Source organism: Dendrobates tinctorius, unplaced genomic scaffold (genome assembly GCF_039654945.1).
Source record: "Dendrobates tinctorius isolate UK_male_01 unplaced genomic scaffold, ASM3965494v1 ptg000143l, whole genome shotgun sequence".
Lineage (NCBI taxonomy): Eukaryota > Metazoa > Chordata > Amphibia > Anura > Dendrobatidae > Dendrobates > Dendrobates tinctorius.
In genome coordinates this window covers 1,078,409-1,105,982 of record NW_027361810.1, presented here as the reverse complement: position 1 = coordinate 1,105,982, position 27,574 = coordinate 1,078,409, and the positions used below count along the sequence as shown (strand labels likewise).

Below are 27,574 nucleotides of genomic sequence, written 5' to 3'. Positions count from 1 at the left end.
TCTGACACAGGGCACTACATTGCCACCTAAAATCCTTTGGTAATCTTAAGATGTTGTTGCAGACAGTCAGGGCACCCAGTGCCAGAGGCAGCAAAACCCTCAAAATATCTGTGACCCTCCACTATATTTGACTGTAGGTACTGTGTTATTTATTTGTAGCCTTATTCCATTTTCAGTACACAGTAGACTGATGTGTTTCACCAAAAAGCTCTAGCTTGGTCTCATCAATCCACAACATGCTTTCACAGAAGGATTTTGGTTTAATCACAAACATTTTGGGAAATTGCAATCTAGCTTTTTGAGGTCCATGTGTCAGCAGTGGGGTCCCTACTGCGTCTCCTGCCATAGCATTTCATTCACATGTGGATGGATAGTTCACTCTGACACTGATGACCCCCTGAGCTGGCAAGACAGCTTGGATTTCTTTGGAACCTTGATTGGGGCTGCTTATCCACCATTACAACCTTTCATCAATTTTTCTCTACCGTCCATGTCCAGGGAGATTAGCTACAGTGCAATGGGTTGTAAACTTCTTAATTAGGTTCTGCACCATGGACAAAGGAACATCAAGGTCTCTGGAGATGGACTTGTTACCATGAGATTGTTGATATTTTCAACAATTTTGGTTCTCCAGTAATCAGACAGTTTTCTTCTCATTCCGTTCTCCATGCTTACTGTGGCACATACAGACACACAATGCAAAGCCTGAGGCAACTTCTCCCCTTTGATCTAGTTTCAGGTGTGAATTTCATAATGCCCACACCTGTTACTTGCCATAGGTGAGTGTGAACAAGCATCAACAATTTTGTCTGGCCCATTTTGGGGGTTTTGTGTGAAATTATGTCCAATTTGCCTTTTGTTTCTGTTTTTTTGTGTTGTTCCAATTCACACATAGGAAATATACATGTGTATAACAAAATATGGGGAATTGTAATAATTTATTTGAAGGATTAGTACATATTCTGGAACAATTTCAAGTGTGCCAACACTATGACCATAGTTTTATGTACAAAGACTGTACAGGATGTAACTCAGGATCAGTAATGTAATGTATATACACAGTGACTGCACCAGCAGAATAGTGAGTGCAGCTCTGGGGTATAATACAGGATGTAACTCAGGATCAGTAATGTAATGTATGTACACAGTGACTGCACCAGCAGAATAGTGAGTGCAGCTGTGGAGTATAATACAGGATGTAACTCAGGATCAGTAATGTATGTACACAGTGACTGCACCAGCAGAATAGTGAGTGCAGCTCTGGAGTATAATACAGGATGTAACTCAGGATCAGTAATGTAATGTATGTACACAGTGACTGCACCAGCAGAATAGTGAGTGCAGCTCTGGGGTATAATACAGGATGTAACTCAGGATCAGTAATGTAATGTATGTACACAGTGACTGCACCAGCAGAATAGTGAGTGCAGCTCTGGGGTATAATACAGGAGGTAACTCAGGATCAGTAATGTAATGTATGTACACAGTGACTGCACCAGCAGAATAGTGAGTGCAGCTCTGGGGTATAATACAGGATGTAACTCAGGATCAGTAATGTAATGTATGTACACAGTGACTGCACCAGCAGAATAGTGAGTGCAGCTCTGGGGTATAATACAGGATGTAACTCAGGATCAGTAATGTATGTACACAGTGACTGCACCAGCAGAATAGTGAGTGCAGCTCTGGGGTATAATACAGGATGTAACTCAGGATCAGTAATGTATGTACACAGTGACTGCACCAGCAGAATAGTGAGTGCAGCTCTGGGGTATAATACAGCAGGTAACTCAGGATCAGTAATGTATGTAATATTGGATCATTACCTGAAAGTTCTTCATGGTTGCTATGACTGGTAATTAATGAGTATCTGCTAATAAGGGTGATAATTGTTGCTCCTTCTTTCCAGGTGAGAAAGTATCAATTACTGGAAAATTGTCTTATGTCCAGTTGGGTCCAGATTGTTATGGAGGAACCCAATCCTTTCCATTGATTTGCTTTCGCGTCATACTGCACATCTGGAGGGAACATTGCCCGCTCCCTGTTCCGCAGGATGAGCAGCGCCGGCGCGGTCAGGGCATGGTGAGGAGCGCCCCTCCATGTTATATACCGTTAGTTAGATGTTCTTTTGACGCACAAGGAGGAATAATCAATGCTCAGATGCAGGAATCTCATTCCACTCGGTTACATCGCCAAAGGTGAAAATCACAAACAGCCAATCCCTGCAGAGAAGACCGTAACCGCGGCCTCCATTGTGCGCCGGAGCCTCGCAGGCAGGGAGGCCCCAGCCGACCCATGATGGATGTGTAATATTTCACCAGTACAGACCAGAGGAGCTGATGGGTGAAATGTCAGCAAAATAAATCACAAAGTATCACCAGGAGCCAGAAAATACATCAGCCGATGTGTCAGCGCTTAACCCCTCGCCTGACGCCGGAATAACGGGGGAGGGAATCGCAGCACGAAATTCACGCTCTGCCGAACATTACATTACACCAACTCCTCAAGATAGACAGCCGCCATATTGTATCCCCACCCCAATATTCACGGTGAACTGAGGGCTGCGACATCCGTGACACCCCCAAAATAAGAGACACCGAGAAGAACATCAAAATTCATAGAAAACATCAATCACAAAGAAAAGAGCAAAAAACGTCGCGAAACTCCACAGTGCAAAAGATAAAAGAAACAGCGGATGTCAACTATGACGAGAATCACTGTCCTGTACCCCGAGTACCAGCGTCACCCTGTACCCCGAGTATCAGCGTCATCCTGTACCCCGAGTACCAGCGTCACCCTGTACCCCGAGTATCAGCGTCATCCTGTACCCCGAGTATCAGCGTCATCCTGTACCCCGAGTATCAGCGTCACCCTGTACCCCGGGTATCAGCGTCACCCTGTACCCCGAGTATCAGCGTCATCCTGTACCCCGAGTATCAGCGTCATCCTGTACCCCGAGTATCAGCGTCATCCTGTATCCCCGGGTATCAGCGTCACCCTGTACCCCGAGTATCAGCGTCATCCTGTACCCCGAGTATCAGCGTCATCCTGTACCCCGAGTATCAGCGTCATCCTGTACCCCGAGTATCAGCGTCATCCTGTACCCCAAGTATCAGCGTCACCCTGTACCCCAAGTATCAGCGTCATTCAGTACCCCGAGTATCAGCGTCACCCTGTACCACGAATATCAGCGTTATCCTGTACCCCAAGTATCAGCGTCACCCTGTACCCCAAGTATCAGCGTCATTCAGTACCCCGAGTATCAGCGTCACCCTGTACCCCAAGTATCAGCGTCATTCAGTACCCCGAGTATCAGCGTCACCCTGTACCCCAAGTATCAGCGTCACCCTGTACCCCGAGTATCAGCGTCACCCTGTACCCCGAGTATCAGCGTCATCCTGTACCCCGAGTACCAGCGTCATCCTGTACCCCGAGTACCAGCGTCATCCTGTACCCCGAGTACCAGCGTCATCCTGTACCACGAGTATCAGCGTCACCCTGTACCACGAATATCAGCGTTATCCAGTACCCCGGGTATCAGCGTCATCCTGTACCCCAAGTATCAGCGTCATTCAGTACCCCGAGTATCAGCGTCACCCTGTACCCCGAGTATCAGCGTCATCCTGTACCCCGAGTATCAGCGTCATCCTGTACCCCGAGTATCAGCGTCATCCTGTACCCCGAGTATCAGCGTCATCCTGTACCCCGAGTACCAGCGTCATCCTGTACCCCGAGTACCAGCGTCACCCTGTACCACGAATATCAGCGTTATCCTGTACCCCAAGTATCAGCGTCACCCTGTACCCCAAGTATCAGCGTCATTCAGTACCCCGAGTATCAGCGTCACCCTGTACCCCAAGTATCAGCGTCATTCAGTACCCCGAGTATCAGCGTCACCCTGTACCCCAAGTATCAGCGTCACCCTGTACCCCGAGTATCAGCGTCACCCTGTACCCCGAGTATCAGCGTCATCCTGTACCCCGAGTATCAGCGTCATCCTGTACCCCGAGTACCAGCGTCATCCTGTACCACGAGTATCAGCGTCACCCTGTACCACGAATATCAGCGTTATCCAGTACCCCGGGTATCAGCGTCATCCTGTACCCCAAGTATCAGCGTCATTCAGTACCCCGAGTATCAGCGTCACCCTGTACCCCAAGTATCAGCGTCATTCAGTACCCCGAGTATCAGCGTCACCCTGTACACCGAGTATCAGCGTCATCCAGCAGCCCGAGTATCAGCGTCACCCAGTACACCGAGTATCAGCGTCCTATCAGAGAGTATCACACAGGATAGGATTAGATACACAGCTCAACAGTCAGTATCACACAAGATAGGATTAGATACACGGCTCAGCAGACAGTATCACACAGGAGAGGATTAGATACACGGCTCAGCAGTCAGTATAACATAGGAGAGGATTAGATACACGGCTCAGCAGTCAGTATAACACGAGAGGATTAGATACACAGCTCAGCAGTCAGTATCACACAGGAGAGGATTAGATACACAGCTCAGCAGACAGTATTACACAGGAGAGGATTAGATACACGGCTCAGCACAGTATCACACAGGAGAGGATTAGATACACGGCTCAGCAGACAGTATCACACAGGATAGGATTAGATACACGGCTCAGCAGTCAGTATCACACAGGATAGGATTAGATACACGGCTCAGCAGACAGTATCACACAGGATAGGATTAGATACACGGCTCAGCAGTCAGTATCACACAGGATAGGATTAGATACACGGCTCAGCAGACAGTATCACACAGGATAGGATTAGATACACGGCTCAGCAGTCAGTATCACACAGGATAGGATTAGATACACGGCTCAGCAGTCAGTATCACACAGGATAGGATTAGATACACGGCTCAGCAGTCAGTATCACACAGGATAGGATTAGATACACGGCTCAGCAGACAGTATCACACAGGATAGGATTAGATACACGGCTCAGCAGACAGTATCATACAGGATAGGATTAGATACACGGCTCAGAAGTCAGTATCACACAGGATAGGATTAGATACACGGCTCAGCAGACAGTATCACACAGGATAGGATTAGATACACGGCTCAGCAGTCAGTATCACACAGGATAGGATTAGATACACAGCTCAGCAGTCAGTATCACACAGGATAGGATTAGATACACAGCTCAGCAGACAGTATCACACAGGATAGGATTAGATACACGGCTCAGCAGACAGTATCACACAGGATAGGATTAGATACACGGGCTCCACTGACCGCACAGAATAGGATTAGATGCTCCATGGCCCCCAGCTCCATACCACATCCAGTGCTGCCTGGTCCAGGAAAGAAACTGTCAATCAAGCACGAGACAGCGATGGGAAGAGAGCAAAAGCTTGGGAAGTGCTTCCACGTGTTGAAGCACTTAAGCCTCATTTCAATCTCTGATTTCTCAGTAACAGAGGAGCGCATCCACCAAAAAGAGGATGATGGGAGTAGTGAGAAGAGGCTTCATACATCAGGAGCAGGCACTAGTGCAGCCGGACTCCTGGGAGGGCCGACACTAACACATGGCGAGTGACAACCAGCAGTGCCACCATTACAGAGGTTGTCACCCCGTATTCAGTGCAGCGGGCACCCCACACCCAGTGAACTCCTACAACTTCTCAGGAGACTCAATAATTCACCTCCAAAATCTCTTCTTGATGTCAGTGAATAGAGACCAATGTGATTACCTGCCGAGGCTGGAAACCCGCATGGAGCCGGCAGATGTCACAGAGGAGAATCCGCTGAAGATGTCATCAGTGATAGTTTGTTACAATGTATCAGTCCAGGCTCACAGAGGATTGTTCAGACTGGATACAATTGTTACCAACTCTCAGCTGTGACAAGTATAAGTTGTGGGATGTGATCACAGAGTTCATGGTAATGTAAAAGCAGAAAGAATCCACCGGCCCCGGAGCAGAAGAATCCGAGGCGGAAAACCTCACAGGGGCCAGAAATACGATTCTCCTAATGAGGAGACCTGGGGCGGCTGCACCCCACAATCCACATAGCGAATCTATCAGGAGAACATCCAGTCCTCCACACAAAGCCGAAACGCACAGACACTTCCCTTTTTTGTGTCAGTGTCTGTATATCCGGGGCCCCTTGTGTCAGGGTCTCTATATCCGGGGCCCCCTGCTATCAGGGTCTCTATATCCGGGCCCCCTGCTATCAGGGTCTCTATAGCCGGGCCCCCTGCTATCAGGGTCTCTATAGCCGGGCCCCCTGCTGTCAGGGTCTCTATAGCCGGGCCCCCTGCTGTCAGGGTCTCTATAGCCGGGCCCCCTGCTGTCAGGGTCTCTATAGCCGGGCCCCCTGCTGTCAGGGTCTCTATAGCCGGGCCCCCTGCTGTCAGGGTCTCTATAGCCGGGCCCCCTGCTATCAGGGTCTCTATACCCGGGCCCCCTGCTATCAGGGTCTCTATACCCGGGCCCCCTGCTATCAGGGTCTCTATACCCGGACCCCCTGCTATCAGGGTCTCTATATCCGGGCCCCCTGCTATCAGGGTCTCTATATCCGGGCCCCCTGCTATCAGGGTCTCTATATCCGGGCCCCCTGCTATCAGGGTCTCTATACCCGGGCCCCCTGCTATCAGGGTCTCTATACCCGGGCCCCCTGCTATCAGGGTCTCTATACCCGGGCCCCCTGCTATCAGGGTCTCTATACCCGGGCCCCCTGCTATCAGGGTCTCTATACCCGGGCCCCCTGCTATCAGGGTCTCTATACCCGGGCCCCCTGCTATCAGGGTCTCTATATCCGGGCCCCCTGCTATCAGGGTCTCTATATCTGGGCCCCCTGCTATCAGGGTCTCTATATCCGGGCCCCCTGCTATCAGGGTCTTTATATCCGGGCCCCCTGCTATCAGGGTCTCTATATCCGGGCCACCTGCTATCAGGGTCTCTATATCCGGGCCCCCTGCTATCAGGGTCTCTATATCCGGGCCCCCTGCTATCAGGGTCTCTATATCCGGGCCCCCTGCTATCAGGGTCTCTATTTCCAGGCCCCCTGGTAGGTATAACCCTTAAAATCTGCACGTTTCTTGTCTGCGGTTCTCTGTAATATTCATTATCGGGCTTCAGACTCCGCGTCCCGTCTCGCTGTCGCTTCCTGCGCCGTTTGCCATAAATAAAGAGATATAGTTTCTGTCTCCCATTGATTGGCCTCATAGTCGGGGCTGGAATATTAATGGTCGCCGCCTCCAGTTTTGATGAATTAATTTGTAATCGAGATCTCGGAGAACTCATCAAATTGATTAAATAAATTAGTTAAGCTAATAATCCGCATCGGAGGTTGATTAGCATAAACTCGGATCAGACAGCTACATTCATCGTGCACCGCGGACACGCCACCACCATTAGCGACTGCTGGGATGAGATGGCTCCGCTCCGGGAGCGATGGCTGGACGCCGACACCGCCATGATCCTCACCTGAGATTCTCTCCGAGCTCCAAATCTCATTGTCATGTTACAGGTTCAGTCCACTTGTCACGATGGGTCACCGCAGATACATTGATTTAATTATCTGCAAGAATATCTTATACTCTAGTCACATCTGGAGATGCATTCACAATTCTGCTCAGTATTGGTGAAAACTCACATTAGTAAGTAACTGAAATGCCGTGGTGCCGCAACTCATCATGGCAGATGAAGTATTGTTCAGATTTATGATTGCAGCTCTGGATGAAATGGAGAATAAACCATAAAGAAATAGCAGAATTCTGAGTACAGCTCTGGATGAAATGGAGAATAAAGCATAAAGAAACAGCCGAACTATGATTGCAGCTCTGGATGAAATGGAGAATAAAGCATAAAGAAATAGCAGAATTCTGAGTACAGCTCTGGATGAAATGGAGAATAAAGCATAAAGAAACAGCTGAACTATGATTGCAGCTCTGGATGAAATGGAGAATAAAGCATAAAGAAATAGCAGAATTCTGAGTACAGCTCTGGATGAAATGGAGAATAAAGCATAAAGAAACAGCCGAACTATGATTGCATCTCTGGATGAAATGGAGAATAAAGCATAAAGAAACAGCCGAACTATGATTGCAGCTCTGGATGAAATGGAGAATAAAGCATAAAGAAATAGCAGAATTCTGAGTACAGCTGTGGATGAAATGGAGAATAAAGCATAAAGAAACAGCCGAACTATGATTGCAGCTCTGGATGAAACGGACAATAAAGCATAAAGAAATAGCACAATTCTGAGTACAGCTCTGGATGAAATGGAGAATAAAGCGTAAAGAAACAGCCGAACTATGATTGCAGCTCTGGATGAAATGGAGAATAAAGCATAAAGAAACAGCCGAACTATGATTGCAGCTCTGGATGAAATAGAGAATAAAGCATAAAGAAACAGCTGAACTGAATCCAGAGAGTGCAGCTCTGTAGGTAACTCGGCTGTAACTCAGGGTTAGTAAAAAAAAGGCAAAGCATTTGTAATGCTCCATAAAGACGATCTTACAGTGTAACTGCACATGTCGGCATCTACACCCAGCGCTGGCAGTGATTACACTACAATGCTCCGTGTACCATCAGCGCTCACCCTGGAAAGTCAGGACCGGGTGCTCCCTCTGCAAGCATCGCTCGTCCATCTCTGGAAAATCTGCCCTGACTGTAGAGAGGTGAAGCAGGAGAACAGAGACGGTCGGCAGCGACAAGAAGAGCGTCCATTGCCTGGTCATGATGGAGGAATGCCACACGTCTCTCATCCTAGGGAAGCTCCAGGGCAAGTCCTAGAAAAACAAGAAGGGATCAGTGAAATAGGAGATTTACCTATGTCACCGAGTGACAGACAGGAAACAATGTAACAGAGGAAAAAGAGAAAACGATGTAAGAAACAATGATACAAGGAAGAAACAGAGCATAAATATATATACATAAACAAAGTTGAAACCAGAAGTTTCCATCCACTATATATAAAGACACATCTGCAGGTTTTTCTTAATATCTGACATGAAATCAGAATAAACTTTTCCCGTTTTAGGTCACTTAGGATTACAATCATTATTAATATTTGCCAAGTGCCAGAATAATGAGAGAATGTTTTAAGGCATTTTTATTCCTTACTGCACAGTCACAAGTTTCCATCTAACATGATTCTGTTTTTACACAATTCTGGCTGGCTCATATGATATATATGGTGTTTGGAATCTTCTTAATTAGAGACACACCTGTGGATGTATTTTAATGCACACCTGAAACACACATGGCTTAAAACATTCTTTCTATCTCTCTCATTATGTTGGCATTTGGCAAATAACAATAATGATGGTAATCCTAAGTGACCTAAACCAGGAAAGGTTTATTCTGATTTCATGTCAGATATTGAGGATGTGTCTTTATATACAGTGGATGGAAACTTTCTGTTACAACTGTATATACAGAGAGAGAGGAACAAAGAAGCACATAAAAAAAGATAGAAAACAACGTAACAAAGTTGAATATGGAGAAAATAATGGAACAGAGATATATATATATATATATATATATATATATATATATATATATATATATATATATATATATATAGGAAACAATGTAACAGAATGATAAATGGCAGAGAGCGAGAGAAAGGTGAATCATGTAACAGCAAAATAAGAAAGAAAACAATGTAACAGAAATAAATACATAGGCCCTGATTCATCAAAGCTTCCACGATAGAATTCTGGCTTAAAACCTTTGAAAAGTCGTAAAATTTACGTGCAACTTGGAGATGCGCCTACATTTTGCAGATTTTAATGTTTTTACTCCAGTAAACGCTGTGACGCTCCTCACGCCGTACCTTCTGGTGTAGCGCACGGAGGCGAAACGCCACCCATCAGACGCTCCAGATTCATGGAGAGGCCTGCACATGTGACTCCAGTGCGCCCCCACATGAACAACAATGGTCTTGATTAATCGGACCCATAGTCTGCACAACTGAGCAGCCAAAAAAATAAGGAGATCACAACTGGATCCAGTTTCTTTTCCCCTGTGAAGTCTATGGGAGACGGTCTACAGTAATACAGGCTCAAAGGGAACAACAATCGATGCAAAACGCAAACCTAAGTGCGAAACCGGCTTTGCTCCATCTGTAACGGATCCCGGTATTATTTATTCTGAGTCGGTTACAGATGAAGACTGGACGTGTGAACAGAGCCCGAGTGGGGGAATCTGAACAGAAAGCAGAATACCGGAGAGCGGGTTATGCAGGACACAAAGAAACAAGGAACAAGAAATGAAGAAAGCCATTTATTATGGAGATGAAACAATGTAACAGATTGTACGAGGCTGGCAATAATATATGGCAGAGGAAAACGAGCGGTGACCATGCCACACAACAATGCAGCAGATTACAGCAAGGAACGACCGCGAGAGGCAACAAAGTCACATACGGAAAAGACAGCTGTAACAAAGTATCAAAAAACTACAAAACCAGAGAAGGTGAAGCAAAGAAAACAATGGATGGAAAGACGCAATGTGACACCGTCTGTGAGCGTGCAACATGTGGCGATGTATTCACGGCAGACACATGTCAGTTTAACAGGAGATCGGCGACACACTGTAGTCAGGACAGCAAGGGTTAATCACAAAAAATACTCAAGAACCAAAGAAACTCAAAATCTAAGGCGTTACACTCCTCTGACCGTGGGGAACACAGGGCCACCCATCACATGCGGACAGCATCACCCCGTCTGGTACAGCAACCACTGCTACACGGCCAGTGACACCACAGGGATACAGGGTGCAGATACAAGGTGCGGATACAGGGTGCAGATACAGGGTAAAGATAAAGGGTGCAGATACAAGGTGCGGATACAGGGTGCGGATAGAGGTTGTAGATACAGAGATACAGGGTGCAGACACAGGGTGTAGATACAGGGTGCGGATACAGGGTGCGGATACAGGGTGCGGATAGAGGTTGTAGATACAGAGATACAGGGTGCAGACACAGGGTGTAGATACAGGGTGCGGATACAGGGTGCGGATACAGGGTGCGGATAGAGGTTGTAGATACAGAGATACAGGATGGATACAGGGTGCAGATACAGGGTGCAGATACAGGGTAAAGATAAAGGGTGCAGATAAAGGTTGTGGATACAGAGATACAGGATGGATACAGGGTGCGGATAAAGGTTATGGATAAAGGTTGCAGATACTCAGATACAGAATGGAGACAGGGTGTGGATGCAGTGTGGATACAGGGTGTAGATACAGGGTGGATACTGTGTGTGGATACAGGGTGTGGATACAGGGTGTGGGTACAGGGTGTAGATACAGGGTGGATACTGTGTGTGGATACAGTGTGGGTATAGGGTGTGGATGCAGTGTAGATACAGGGTGTAGATACAGGGTGTAGATACAGGGTGGATACTGTGTGTGGATACTGTGTGTGGATACAGGGTGTGGGTACAGGGTGGATACTGTGTGTGGATACTGTGTGTGGATACTGTGTGTGGATACAGCGTGCCTGGGTGTGGATACAGCGTCGATGTCCCTACAATCTGCTCATTTCAGCACAGCGGTGGTCTTGTAGGAGACATCAGGGGCCCAATTGTTTGCAGCTCTGCTCTTGGCTTGTAGCGCAGGGGACCCCGTGAGTCCAGTGTCAGGGGCCGCTCCAGCTCAGGGGTCTCACAGAAGGAATCGTCCACCTTCCATCTGCACATCAGGTGAGAATAGAAAATTTACAGACAAGATCCGGGAGCTGTCAGGATCTGTCCTTCATAGAAAAAGGAAAGTGCAGCTCAAGGAGTAAAATCCAGAATTTTCTTTATTTCATTGAAATACAAGCCTGGCTGCTATAGACATCATTCCGGTTTTCACCCTGACATGGGAGAGCCGCACAGAGAGTGCCCAGGAGGTCTGTCCGCGTTTCGAGCAGTATACGCTCTTAGACTCATGCTTGTATTTTAATGAAATAAAGAAAATTCTGGATTTTACTCCTTGAGCTGCACTTTCCTTTTTCTATGAAGTATTCCAAGACGTCCAAGTGGAGACGTGTCCTTGCTGTAGCATCAATGAGCGGTGAGCTGAACTAAACCCCTTTTTCTCCACAGGATCTGTCCTTACAGGAACCTGTGCACTAGGGAGGGATTCCTGCTCTGATCCCTACGGTGATATTCCACAGGTATGTGATAATGAGCCGGGGGTCACACACTGCAGGAGACGGGGGAGTCACACACTGCAGGAGACGGGGGGGGGGGGGGGGGGAGTCACACACTGCAGGAGACGGGGGGGGGGGGGGGTCACACACTGCAGGAGACGGGGGGGGGGGTCACACTGCAGGAGACGGGGGGGGGGAGGGGGGGGGGGGAGTCACACACTGCAGGAGACGGGGGGGGGGTCACACACTGCAGGAGACGGGGGGGTCACACACTGCAGGAGACGGGGGGGTCACACACTGCAGGAGACGGGGGGTCACACACTGCAGGAGACGGGGGGGGGTCACACACTGCAGGAGACGGGGGGGGGGGGGGAGTCACACACTGCAGGAGACGGGGGGGGTCACACACTGCAGGAGACGGGGGGGTCACACACTGCAGGAGACGGGGGGTCACACACTGCAGGAGACGGGGGGGTCACACACTGCAGGAGACGGGGGGGTCACACACTGCAGGAGACGGGGGGGTCACACACTGCAGGAGACGGGGGGGTCACACACTGCAGGAGACGGGGGGGTCACACACTGCAGGAGACGGGGGGGTCACACACTGCAGGAGACGGGGGGGTCACACACTGCAGGAGACGGGGGGGTCACACACTGCAGGAGACGGGGGGGTCACACACTGCAGGAGACGGGGGGGTCACACACTGCAGGAGACGGGGGGGTCACACACTGCAGGAGACGGGGGGGTCACACACTGCAGGAGACGGGGGGGTCACACACTGCAGGAGACGGGGGGGTCACACACTGCAGGAGACGGGGGGGTCACACACTGCAGGAGACGGGGGGGTCACACACTGCAGGAGACGGGGGGGTCACACACTGCAGGAGACGGGGGGGTCACACACTGCAGGAGACGGGGGGGTCACACACTGCAGGAGACGGGGGGGTCACACACTGCAGGAGACGGGGGGGTCACACACTGCAGGAGACGGGGGGGTCACACACTGCAGGAGACGGGGGGGGTCACACACTGCAGGAGACGGGGGGGGTCACACACTGCAGGAGACGGGGGGGTCACACACTGCAGGAGACGGGGGGGTCACACACTGCAGGAGACGGGGGGGGTCACACACTGCAGGAGACGGGGGGGTCACACACTGCAGGAGACGGGGGGGGTCACACTGCAGGAGACGGGGGGGTCACACTGCAGGAGACGGGGGGGGTCACACTGCAGGAGACGGGGGGGTCACACACTGCAGGAGACGGGGGGGGTCACACACTGCAGGAGACGGGGGGGGGGTCACACACTGCAGGAGACGGGGGGGGTCACACACTGCAGGAGACGGGGGGGGTCACACTGCAGGAGACGGGGGGGTCACACTGCAGGAGACGGGGGGTCACACTGCAGGAGACGGGGGGTCACACTGCAGGAGACGGGGGGTCACACTGCAGGAGACGGGGGGGTCACACTGCAGGAGACGGGGGGGTCACACACTGCAGGAGACGGGGGGGTCACACACTGCAGGAGACGGGGGGGGTCACACACTGCAGGAGACGGGGGGCCACACTGCAGGAGACGGGGGGGGTCACACTGCAGGAGACGGGGGGTCACACACTGCAGGAGACGGGGGGGGTCACACTGCAGGAGACGGGGGTCACAGACGGCAGGAGACGGGGAGGGGGGTCACAGATGGCAGGAGACGGGGGTAACATTCTTCTCCTGGGCTAAAATTTACAGTAAGAGCAAAAGTCATCATCTTGGTAATTGTCGCTCTCACAACAGATTTTCTACCCCTTCAGACCTGACCAGAACAGATCTAGCCACCTCGGATCTGACCACAAATGATCCAATCCCTCCAGACCTGACCAGAACCAATCCCATCTCCCCAGAATCAGCCAGAACAGATCCCATTCTCCAACCAAAACAGATTTAATCTACCCAGAACACAGTCAAGCAAATCCATCTACCCAGACCTGACAAAAGAAAAAGATTCCAGCCCCCTAAAACCAATCACAAGAGATCTAAGCCCACCAGATCTGACCGGAACAGATCCCATCCCCATAGACCTGAGAAGAACAGATCTAATCCCACCGAAGTGACCAGAACAAATATAATAAACTCAGATCTGACAAGAACAGATCTACTTCCCCAGATCCCACCAGAACAGATCTAATAACCTCAGATCTGACTAGAAGAGATCCCATCCCTTCAGTCGTGACCAGAAAAGACCCCATCCTCACAGACACGACCAAAAAAGATCCCATCCTCCCAGAGTAGATCTCAAGACCTGAACAGAACAAATCCCTTCACACCAGATCCAATCAGAACAGATCCCACACCCGTAACTGCGGTCTCTTATTTTATGGGTTAATGTTTATACCGATCAGACTCGTCAGGTTGTGAGTCGGACGGACCGGATTTCCGTGGAGAGAATATAAATTGCTTCCACTGGGCTCTTTACTTACTGCTATAAATCCAATATCGCCGGCGGCGGCCTCCTCGCTGCGCCCCGCGCCGGTCCGCGCCTCCCACTCCCCAAATCAGAGCTGTACTTTTAAGGCCAATTAATCTGCTGTTTAGCTCAGGGCTTATCAATAAAGCCGCCAGTGCACGGAGAGTAACCCTGAGCGGAATATAGACGGGGTCCTCCGCTGCCCGGACTGGATATGATCAGTATTCGGCCCGCAGCCCCCTGGCCACACACATCGCAGCAGAAAGCAGTGGACTCGGTGCCTCCAGAGCAGTTCTCAGCTCTGCGGTCTCCTCACCTCCCGGTTTCTGGGGGAGGCTCTCCTCCTTGAGTGGCAGATCTGGTGAGTAGAAGAGATCTAGTGTCAGGAGAACTATAAAGCTCAGCACAAGTTCTGCTGTCACACGTTCAGATATCAGTCTACAGTGCCATCACTGGACTGACACAGAGATAACGGGATTACAACAAGCAACAGCTCAGCAAAGCGAGAGGCGGGATTAGGAGATCTGATCTGGGAGAAGCTGATGCTGTCTGCTGGTGATTTTGCAAGATTTATACCAGCATCTTGTCAGGAGCTGAAGGAGAGCAGATAACAGCTATATAGAGATCAATTGGCTGCAGAGCCTTGGCTGGGATGTTAGGAGTTAACTCCCTCCAAAGGAATATAACTACTGCACACACACAGGCTAGGCAGGCAGAGCAACAATGTGTCAATGATGAGAGATGGATTTCAGAATACTCTGAGCTCCTACAGACAATCCAGCTAAGCTGCAGTCATTCATCACAGCTGTGCTCTCTAAGAGCAGAACTGTAGTGTAAAGTATGGAGAAGAGAGCATTCAGCAGCCTAATCCTCAGAGGATATCAAAGATGGAATTATGACTCTCAGACGCCCATAGAAAATAGGGCTAATGATAATGTGAAGGCAACAATTATAGCTGTGCTGTAGGGGAGAAGAGCTGCAGTGTAAATCATAGGGGAAAACAAGGATGGAAAAGCCAGATGATGCAGTCAGTACAAACACAACATCCTGGCCATACAGTCACCATATGTTTCTCTGACGTAGCTAATCAGAATTTTTATCATATCTTATACTCCACTCACATCCAAAGCTGCACTCATCACATATCAGCTGGCTGCCATCATCTCCAACAATAATAAAAATCTGCAGCAGATACACAACCATCGAAAAGGAAAAATGAGACCTCATCAGAAAAGTGGCTGCAGCTTTGGATGTGACTACAGCATACATCATACTGCAGCCGAGGATCAGTACAGCAGATGGCAGAGGATGTGAACATTATAGGAATGCCGGCCCGGCAGCGATGAGGCGCAGGATGCCGGCGGCTCTCTTTGCTTTTCCGTGACTTTGCCCGTGTATCCTGGTGGCGGCATCTGCTCTGCAGGGCACAATGAATGGTCTCAGGTGCTGCCATGTTCTCCAGCTCTCCCGGGAGCCGCCTGGCACAGGGACGCTTTGTTCTGCTTTGATGCTGAGGACATTTCTCACGTTAATAAGGACAAATTCCCAGAGCAGCAATCACACAATGTGGAGGAATCCGGGGGGCTCGGGGCACTCACATATCACCCACAATGCACCGCAGCTGGTGGCAAACAGCGACCACAGAGCCCCGCCACAGATGAAAAATTATTGCTGCCATGGTCACAGGGTGTCAGGACTAATGCAACTGCATCCTCATTATTCCTCCAGATGAAATGCATCTAAGGAATGTGCTGTGTAACAAAAGACAAAGCTCCCGGCACAAATCAGTACCCCATTATAAAAGTATAATGCACCAGGAGCACGATCAAAGCCATCTACAAGGAAGAGGATTATTATCAGCAATCACTGACTGCTCAGAGGACAAACATTCAATCAGATCCACGATCGCCTCACCGTCCGATCATTACTGATCAATTACTGGCACACAGAATCACAGCAAAGAGACTCATGGTGTACATACATTACATCCCCTATTATCCTCCAGAGCTGCACTCACTATTCTGCTGGAGCAGTCACTGTGTACATACATTTCATTACTGATCCTAAATTACATCCCCTATTATCCTCCAGAGCTGCACTCACTATTCTGCTGGAGCAGTCACTGTGTACATACATTACTGATCCTGAGTTACATCCTGTATTATACTCCAGAGCTGCACTCACTATTCTGCTGGTGCAGTCACTGTGTACATACATTACATTACTGATCCTGAGTTACATCCTGTATTATACTCCACAGCTGCACTCACTATTCTGCTGGTGCAGTCACTGTGTACTTACATTACATTACTGATCCTGTTACATCCTGTATTATACTCCAGAGCTGCACTCACGATTCTGCTGGAGCAGTCACTGTGTACATACATTACTGATCCTGAGTTACATCCTGTATTATACTCCAGAGCTGCACTCACTATTCTGCTGGTGCAGTCACTGTGTACTTACATTACATTACTGATCCTGTTACATCCTGTATTATACTCCAGAGCTGCACTCACGATTCTGCTGGAGCAGTCACTGTGTACATACATTACATTACTGATTCTGAGTTACATCCTGTATTATACCCCAGAGCTGCACTCACTATTCTGCTGGTGCAGTCACTGTGTACATACATTACTGATCCTGAGTTACCTCCTGTATTATACTCCAGAGCTGCACTCACTATTCTGCTGGTGCAGTCACTGTGTACATACATTACATTACTGATCCTAAGTTACATCCTGTATTATACTCCAGAGCTGCACTCAATATTCTGCTGGTGGAGTCACTGTGTACATACATTACATTACTGATTCTGAGTTACATCCTGTATTATACCCCAGAGCTGCACTCACTATTCTGCTGGTGCAGTCACTGTGTACATACATTACATTACTGATCCTTAGTTACCTCCTGTATTATACCCCAGAGCTGCACTCACTATTCTGCTGGTGGAGTCACTGTGTACATACATCACATTATTGATCCTGCGTTACATCCTGTATTATACCCCAGAGCTGCACTCACTATTCTGCTGGTGGAGTCACTGTGTACATACATCACATTACTTACCCTGAATTACATCCTGTATTACACCCCAGAGCTGCACTCACTATTCTGCTGGTGGAGTCACTGTGTACATACATTACTGATCCTGAGTTACGTCCTGTATTATACGCCAGAGCTGTACTCACTATTCTGCTGATGCAGTCACTGTGTACATACATTACATTACTGATCATGAGTTACCTCCTGTATTATACCCCAGAGCTGCACTCACTATTCTGCTGGTGCAGTCACTGTGTACATACATTACTGATCCTGAGTTACATCCTGTATTATACCCCAGAGCTGCACTCACGATTCTGCTGGTGCAGTCACTGTGTACATACATTACTGATCCTGAGTTACGTCCTGTATTATACGCCAGAGCTGTACTCACTATTCTGCTGATGCAGTCACTGTGTACATACATTACATTACTGATCATGAGTTACCTCCTGTATTATACCCCAGAGCTGCACTCACTATTCTGCTGGTGCAGTCACTGTGTACATACATTACTGATCCTGAGTTACATCCTGTATTATACCCCAGAGCTGCACTCACTATTCTGCAGGTGCAGTCACTGTGTGCATACATTACATTACTGATCATGAGTTACATCCTGTATTATACTCCAGAGCTGCACTCACTATTCTGCTGGTGCAGTCACTGTGTACATACATTACATTACTGATCCTGAGTTACATCCTGTATTATCCTCCAGAGCTGCACTCACTATTCTGCTGGTGCAGTCACTGTGTACATACATTACATTACTGATCCTGAGTTACATTCTGTATTATACCCCAGAGCTGCACTCACTATTCTGCTGGTGCAGTCACTGTGTAGTTACATGATTGTCTTCTGTCACATTTGCAGCTACAGTCCGTGTTGATTTTAACAGGTGTCTGCTTTGTGTGTACAGCTCCTATGCAGAGCGAAAGTTTCCATGGTCCTTCAGGCCACAGATAACCCTTTGTATTCTGGTCTTGTAGCCTTCTGCCTCATGTTTTTCGGTCTGTCCGATACCTAGAGGACTAGGACGTGTAAATCCTAATTGGAGATCAGAATACACAGGATTTATTTTGGTTTGTTGCCTGTATCCATGGAAACACATAGCTCTGCATATGAGCTGCATACATTAAACGGACAGAGATTTTCTGTCCATTTCCTGATTGGAGCGCTGCTAACGGCTGACAGCAGGTAATGAATCGCACTCCGCAGCATTGACGATTCACGAATCATCGATCGGCACGAATCCCCGGCTGTAGATCACATTGGATTCATGAATCTGAGATACTTGTCGCTTTTGCCAAATTGAAGAAAATAATTGTTGAATCGATTCAACCCCCGTATTTTATGGGCCGGCAAATCATTGGATCGATGGTCTCGTCCACTCCTGTGGATTGATTGGCCGTCATTTCTCGGGTGACAGGCGCACTTAATGTAATGCGATCGCCTGCAGAAAGCAAACGCTAAAGACCGACAGTGCAAACGAAGCAAACACGCCTGATCGTGCGCGGCCGCCTGTGCAGGTGCTGGCGGTGGGCACGTGTGCAGCTGAGCGGAGGCTGCGCGGCCGCAGGTGACTGACAGTCTCAGTTATTCGGGCTGGAGCCGTCCCTCAGGGTCATTATCTGCAGTATAGATCCTATGGAGACCGCACAGTGCGCAGCGCTCCACGTGAGAGATATTGACGGCTCGTATCATCCCGCGCCTCTTCACACCGCGACAACCGTTCATTTACTTCTTCTCCCGTCTCTTTAATCTCCGGATTTATTGAAGGAATGGATTAATGGAGACGGACGGACATAGAGGCAGAAATCGACATTTATCGACAGCGCGTTACTGGGACATAAAAGTGAAAAACTGCGGCCAGACAACAATGGCGGCAGGAGCGGAACAACGGCGGAGCCGCGATCGTATCGCCGAATTCATATACAAAGCGACACAATGTAACGGAACTCACATGACGCCTGTGTGGAGGAATCATCCACAACATTCTGCTAAAAACTCTGCGTCTTTCCAAGATCTCAGCTGAAAATCCCAACAAAACTGATACATCTCACATCTGATGGTTTGTTACAATTGCATCTAATCCTCTGTGAGCCAAAGGGCCAGGACTCCACTGTGAAACAATGTTACAAAGTGTCAGGACAGAAGAGTTCTGCTGTTGGAGAACTTATCCCTGGAGGCTTGTCTGGACTGGATACAATTGTAACAAGTCCTCAGCTGTGAAAAGAGGGAGCCCTGTAAAGATGGTCAGAATGTAAACTACAGTGCCTTGTGAAAGTATTCAGCCCCCTGGAACTTTTCAACCTTTTCCCACATATCATGCTTCAAACATAAAGATACCAAATGTAAATTTTTGGTGAAGAATCAACAAGTGGGACACAATTGTGAAGTTGAACGAAATTTATTGGTTATTTTAAATTTTTGTGGAAATTCAAAAACTGAAAAGTGGGGCGTGCAATATTATTCGGCCCCTGTAACTTAATACTTTGTTGCGCCACCTTTTGCTGTGATTACAGCTGCAGTCGCTTGGGGTTTGTCTCTATCAGTTTTGTACATCGAGAGACTGAAATTCTCGCCCATTCTTCCTTGGCAAACAGCTCGAGCTCAGTGAGGTTGGATGGAGGTCGTTTGTGAACAGCAGTTTTCAGCTCTTTCCACAGATTCTCGATTGGATTCAGCTCTGGACTGTGACTTGGCCATTCTAACACCTGGAGATGTTTATTTGTGAACCATTCCATTGTGGATTTTGCTTTATGTTTGGGATCATTGTCTTGTTGGAAGACAAATCTCCGTCCCAGTCTCAGGTCTTTTGCAGACTCCAACAGGTTTTCTTCTAGAATGGTCCTTTATTTGGCTCCATCCATCTTCCCATCAATTTTAACCCTCTTCCCTGTCCCTGCTGAAGAAAAGCAGGCCCAAACCATGATGCTGCCTCCACCATGTTTGACAGTGGGGATGGTGTGGTCAGGGTGATGAGCTGTGTTGCCTTTACGCCAAACATATCGTTTGGCATTGTTGCCAAAAAGTTTGATTTTGGTTTAATCTGACCAAAGCACCTTCTTCCACATGTTTAGTGTCTCCCAGGTGGCTTCTTGCAAACTTTAAATGACACTTTTTATGGATATCTTTGAGAAATGGCTTTCTTCTTGCCACTCTTCCATAAAGGCCAGATTTGTGCAGTGTACAACTGATTGTTGTCCTGTGGACAGACTGTCCCACCTCAGCTGTAGATCTCTGCAGTTCATCCAGAGTGATCATGGGCCTCTTGGCTGCATCTCTGATCAGTCTTCTCCTTGTTTGAGGTGAAAGTTTAGAGGGACGGCCGGGTCTTGGTAGATTTGCAGTGGTATGATACTCCTTCCATTTCAATATGATCGCTTGCACAGTGCTCTTGGGATGGTTAAAGTTTTGGAAATTATTTTGTATCCAAAGCCGGCTTTAAACTTCTCTGCAACAGTATCACGGACCCGCCTGTTGTGTTCCTTGGTCTTCGTGATGCTCTCTGTGCTTCACACAGAACCCTGAGACTATCACAGAGCAGATGCATTTATACGGAGACTTGATTACACACAGGTGGATTATATTTATCATCATTAGTCATTTAGGACAACATTGGATCATTCAGAGATCCACAATGAACTTCTGGAGTGAGTTTGCTGCACTGAAAGCAAAGGGGACGAATAATATTGCACGCCCCACTTTTCAGTTTTGGTATTTCAAAAAAAATATAAAATAACCAATACATTTCGTTCAACTTCACAATTGTGTCCCACTTGTTGTTGATTCTTCACCAAAAACTTAGATTTGGTATCTTTATGTTTGAAGCATGATATGTGGGAAAAGTTCCAGGGGGCCGAATACTTTCGCAAGGCACTGTAGAAAGATCCCATTCACTGACTGCAAGCAAAGACCTTGCAATTGTTTCATTATCCATTCATTACAACTTTATGTGCAGTAATCCAGACGGTTCCTATAAAAGTCAACAGTTTTTCCAATACTTCCAGATACTGCGCCGTGCGTGTTAACCCATCGTTCCCCAGTTTTTAGTCTCCTCAGTCCTCACATTAAGAACAAAGAGCAGAGTGCTCTATGAAGTGAGCGCTCAGGGTAGGAAGAGGACGATCTCTGCGAATACCTGCAGGAGCAACAGCGAGTGCACAGGGCCAGAGGGGGAATGTCAGAAATACTAGAATCCCCATCATCCTCCGGCCTGAAGTCATCTTCTGTCAGCGGATAAGAACTTACAGCTTATCCAGAAGTCGTCCACAGGCTCCTCAGTGCGTAACATCTGGGGGAATAGTGAGTGCAGCTCTGGAGTATAATACAGGATGTAACTCAGGATCAGTAATGTATGTACACAGTGACTGCACCAGCAGAATAGTGAGTGCAGCTCTGGGGTATAATACAGGATGTAACTCAGGATCAGTAATGTAATGTATGTACACAGTGACTGCACCAGCAGAATAGTGAGTGCAGCTCTCTAGTATAATACAGGAGGTAACTCAGGATCAGTAATGTGATGTATGTACACAGTGACTGCACCAGCAGAATAGTGAGTGCAGCTCTGGGGTATAATACAGGATGTAACTCAGGATCAGTAATGTAATGTATGTACACAGTGACTGCACCAGCAGAATAGTGAGTGCAGCTCTGGAGTATAATACAGGATGTAACTCAGGATCAGTAATATAATGTATGTACACAGTGACTGCACCAGCAGAATAGTGAGCGCAGCTCTGGGGTATAATACAGGATGTAACTCAGGATCAGTAAGGTAATGTATGTACACAGTGACTGCACCAGCAGAATAGTGAGTGCAGCTCTGGAGTATAATACAGGATGTAACTCAGGATCAGTAATGTAATGTATTTACACAGTGACTGCACCAGCAGAATAGTGAGTGCAGCTCTGGAGTATAATACAGGATGTAACTCAGGATCAGTAATGTAATGTATGTACACAGTGACTGCACCAGCAGAATAGTGAGTGCAGCTCTGGGGTATAATACAGGATGTAACTCAGGATCAGTAATGTAATGTATGTACACAGTGACTGCACCAGCAGAATAGTGAGTGCAGCTCTGGAGTATAATACAGGATGTAACTCAGGATCAGTATTGTAATGTATACAGCTCTGGCAAAAATGAAGAGCCCACTGCACAGTTGTATAAAAATCCGCTTCTCTCCATGTCTGACAGCCATTCCTCCATTTCAGTGTCAGCTGAATTCCATCCAGAGTCCACCTCATTCTTCTTAATGTGTTTCTGATTAAGTGATCACCTGAACCAAATTTTACCTAACAAAGGAAAGTATAAAATACCCTGCTGTGGTGTTCATAATCCTCCTACAATAGGACAAGCTGGATGGCAAAACAAGTGCTAGTAATATCCCAAAAGTAATAGGAATGAAAAAAATAACTTTTAGGCTGAGTTCACACGTCGCGGTTTTTTCGCGGCGGTTATAAACGCACGATTTTGCTGCAAAAACGTGAAAAATAAGCATCCCATGCATTCCTATGGGATTCCACAATGCTGTGCTAATGCTGCGGTTTTTATCGCGGCGGAATCGCTTAGCGGTAAAAACCGCAGCATGCTCATTAATTTCGCGGAATCGCGGCGATCCCGCACCGATAGGAATGCATTGTTCTGCTTCCTTTCCGCATGTGGCTGTGCACACCATGCGAAAAGTAAGCAGAACATTTGCGGATGGTACCCACGGTCCGGAGGAGAGGAGACTGTCCTCCGGGCACCAGATCCCTGTAAAAAATAGAATTAAAATAAAAAATATTGTTATTCTCACCTTCCGGCGTCCCACGCAGCCTTCCCGCCTCTCACCACGCTCCCGGTCCCAGTAATCCTTTGCAAGAACGACCGCGATGACGTCCGTTCTCGCGGTCCCGGGATACAGTGAGCGTCATGTTGCCTCCATCCTTAAAATTTCTAAGACGGCAGTCTGTTACAACAAGGTCAAGCAGCAGAGATTGAGGACAACAAACCTACAGAGTGGCAGAGAGCGAAAACGACTCCACTGACCGGGATGACGTCATCTTATTCGAATGTCACTCAGCAACCGCAGGATGACATCAAGTGACCTAAAAAAGGGATGGCAACTGGGGTGAAGTGCACGGCAAGAACAGTTCATAACAGGCTCCTAGAGGCAGGGCTCATGTCATGTAAAGCTAGAAAAAAGCCTTTCATCAATGAGAAGCAAAGGAGAGACAGACTGAAGTTTGCCAAACACCATAAGGATTGGACCATAGAGGACTGGAGTAAGGTAATCTTCTCTGCTGAGTCTAATTTTCAGCTTTGCCCAACACCTGGGCGTCTAATGGTTAGATGGAGACCTGGAGAGGCGTACAAGCCCCAGTGTCTTGCACCCAGTGTGAAATTAGGTGGAGGATCGGTGATGATCTGGGGAGGCTTCAGCAAGGCTGGAATTGGGCAGGCTAATCTTTGCGAAGGACATATGAATCAAGACGCAGACAAGGTTATCCTGGAAAAACAGTTGATTCCTTCTGCTCAGGCAATGTTTCCCAACTCTGAGGACAATGCGCCATGCCACACAGCTAGGCAGGGGTGGATTAAGGGTAGCCAGGGCCCGGGGCAGTTCAGACTCTGTGGGCCCCCCTCGTCACGTGACGGGGGTCACGAATCGTAGAGCCACACTCTACATAGAGAATAATGGGGCCTCCAGCACCGACCTCCACCCGCAGAGCCGCACTCCACATAGAGAATAATGGGGCCTCCAGCACCGACCTCCACCCGCAGAGCCGCACTCCACATAGAGAATAATGGAGCCTCCAGCACCGACCTCCACCCGCAGAGCCACACTCCACATAGAGAATAATGGGGCCTCCAGCACCGACCTCCACCCACAGAGCCGCACTCCACATAGAGAATAATGGGGCCTCCAGCACGGACCTCCACCCGCAGAGCCACACTCCACATAGAGAATAATGGGGCCTCCAGCACCGACCTCCACCCGCAGAGCCGCACTACACATAGAGAATAATGGGGCCTCCAGCACGGACCTCCACCCGCAGAGCCGCACTCCACATAGAGAATAATGGGGCCTCCAGCACGGACCTCCACCCGCAGAGCCACACTCCACATAGAGAATAATGGGGCCTCCAGCACCGACCTCCACCTGCAGAGCCCCACTCCACATAGAGAATAATGGAGCCTCCAGCACCGACCTCCACCCGCAGAGCCACACTCCACATAGAGAATAATGGGGCCTCCAGCACCGACCTCCACCCGCAGAGCCCCACTCCACATAGAGAATAATGGAGCCTCCAGCACCGACCTCCACCCGCAGAGCCACACTCCACATAGAGAATAATGGGGCCTCCAGCACCGACCTCCACCTGCAGAGCCCCACTCCACATAGAGAATAATGGAGCCTCCAGCACCGACCTCCACCTGCAGAGCCGCACTCCACATAGAGAATAATGGAGCCTCCAGCACCGACCTCCACCTGCAGAGCCCCACTCCACATAGAGAATAATGGAGCCTCCAGCACCGACCTCCACCCGCAGAGCCACACTCCACATAGAGAATAATGGGGCCTCCAGCACCGACCTCCACCTGCAGAGCCCCACTCCACATAGAGAATAATGGAGCCTCCAGCACCGACCTCCACCCACAGAGCCGCACTCCACATAGAGAATAATGGAGCCTCCAGCACCGACCTCCACCCGCAGAGCCGCACTCCACATAGAGAATAATGGAGCCTCCAGCACTGACCTCCACCCGCAGAGCCGACTCCACATACATGGCTGCTCTCAGTGCTGTGCGCACAGGACCTGTGATGAGGTCACAGGAGGGGAGGAGACAGGGGTCACATGATCGGGGGTCCTGACACCTTCCCTCCTGTGATCTCATCACAATCCTTTGCTCGCTACCAGCAGTATCAGCGTTCACGCTACTTGTAGATGCCGCTGGTAGCAGAGCACATAATGCCGCCCCCACGGTCACTCACTTTTAGGTGGGGAGAAGATGGAGTGCCATTGCAGCAGCCAGCAGGAATGTGGTTGGGGCCCCCTTAGAAGCTCTTGTGGTGGGGGCCCCGGGGCTGAAGCCCCTCCTGCCCTGCCTATAATCCGGCCCTGCGCGGTGGCGGATTATAATGGGGCAATTTACTGGCCTGGGCTGTGGGCCCCTTAACCCCACTGGGCCCGGGGCAACTGCCCAAATTGACCTCATTATAATCCGCCACTGCAGCTAGGTCAATCGATGTGTGGATGAAAAGACCACCACATTAAATCCCTGTCATGGCCGCCCAATCTCCAGACCTGAACCCCACTGAAAACCTCTGGAATGTAATCAGGAGGAAGATGGAGAGTCACAAGCCATCAGACAAAGAAGAACTGCTGACGTGTACCAGTAGTGGCATAAGGTCACCCAAAATCAGAGTGAGAGACTGGAGGAAAGCAGCCAAGACGCAGGAAAGCTGGGCTTAACAATCATGGGGATTCCACAGAATACTGATCTCTGAACTCTTCCTGAGGTAAAACATTAGTATTGTTTTTTCTACATGATTATGAACTTGTTTTCTTTGCATTATTCTTTGCATTATAAACTGTAAATCGCTGCGGAATATGTTAGCGCTATATAAAAATAAAGATTATTATTATTATTGGACGTCTGCATTTTTTTGTTCTTTTGACCATTTCTCATTTCTGAAAATAAATACAAAATTTAGTGCTTGGAAATTCAGAGACATCATGTCAGTAGTTTATAGAATAAAAGAGCAATTTACATTTTAGTCAGAAATATAAAGAGGAAAATCAGACAAACTGAACATTGTGCAGCGGTCTCCTTTTTGCCAGAGCTGTATGTGCGGTGGCTGTTCTGTGTGATTGTGGACATACCCTTTAACTGGAACATTATGACTTTCTCTGGATTCCAGCTCATTATCTGGTAGAAGTAAAAAGGAAATGCAGATCTTTCAATGTCAGGGATCGTCTGCGTATCATCAGCCGTGATCTAGTGAAGCGTTTCCAGCTCTGCTGCCTCCAGATGACGCGTTTGGGCACCGGCGGCTACATATGGTGAACACGTGTCAGTGAGTTTGCTCCCATCATGCTCTACTGCAGGCGCGGTGTCGGTGGTCCTGATCTCGCCCTATAACATTATTAGGTTTGTGCCCCTCTCCCTCTGTCTTCCCTGTAGATTGGTGGGGACAAGACTGAAAAATTAAACAGTGAAGAGGACGGCAATAAAAACAAAAACTCACGCTTTCCAGAAATATTCACGCCCCACCCCGGCCACGGGGCCAAACCAGCGGATATGGAATAATTAAAGGAAGAATTTAGGGAGGTGGGTGCCGCGTGTAACACATGAGAAAGCAGCATTGATTGCACTGATCTGCCTGCGTCCCTATGACAACCCTTCCTGTACATATACCGTGCTGCAGCTTGTGTGACCCGGCGCGGCCATGATGGTGGTCACTCAGGTTTTCCAGGAACATATAAAACGCAGGGGATGGCAAAGGACTGAGATGTTCAGATGTTCGGGGTTTTGCCCTTTAAGCCGCTGGCCCCATTTGCTGAGATTTATGATATATTCTCGCTCGGCGCCCCGTGACCCAGGAAACAAGCGCGTCTTAAATAATTCATCACGGAGGATGCTGGGAAAGCACGCTGTAAATAAATGCAGCCAGATATCGGAGCGCTGTGGCGGGGCGCTGCAGAAATCATTCATAACAATCCGCTTTGGCGCAGAACACATACAGCGAGTGACGGGGCGCTGCGGACGACCGCTGCACAGAAGTAAATGATTCACATCTGCAGGTCTCCGAAACCATCACCCAGGATGGAGCGTAACGGGGCGAGAAATCAGGACAAGGCGAGGGGTCGGGGCCACCAGCTGATATTTAAAGGCGCAGGACATATAGAGCAGTCCGGAGCGATATTCTCTATGTGCAGTGCAGGCATCGCG

At 48.7% G+C, this 27,574-nt stretch overlaps 1 protein-coding gene across 5 annotated transcripts in view; it reads right to left on the bottom strand.

Annotated features, from left to right (window-relative positions):
- The window catches only part of SEMA5B (semaphorin 5B), a 241,460-nt gene that overhangs the window by 122,589 nt on the left and 91,297 nt on the right, over positions 1-27,574 (bottom strand). For 4 of the 5 annotated variants that reach the window (XM_073545278.1, XM_073545282.1, XM_073545279.1 and 1 more), the window contains one exon: positions 8,573-8,762. In XM_073545278.1, coding sequence (XP_073401379.1) covers positions 8,573-8,762 — 190 coding nt within the window. Of the gene's footprint in view, positions 1-8,572; positions 8,763-23,628; positions 23,648-27,574 lie in introns of those variants that run through there. The other variant, XM_073545281.1, reaches the window with a different exon arrangement.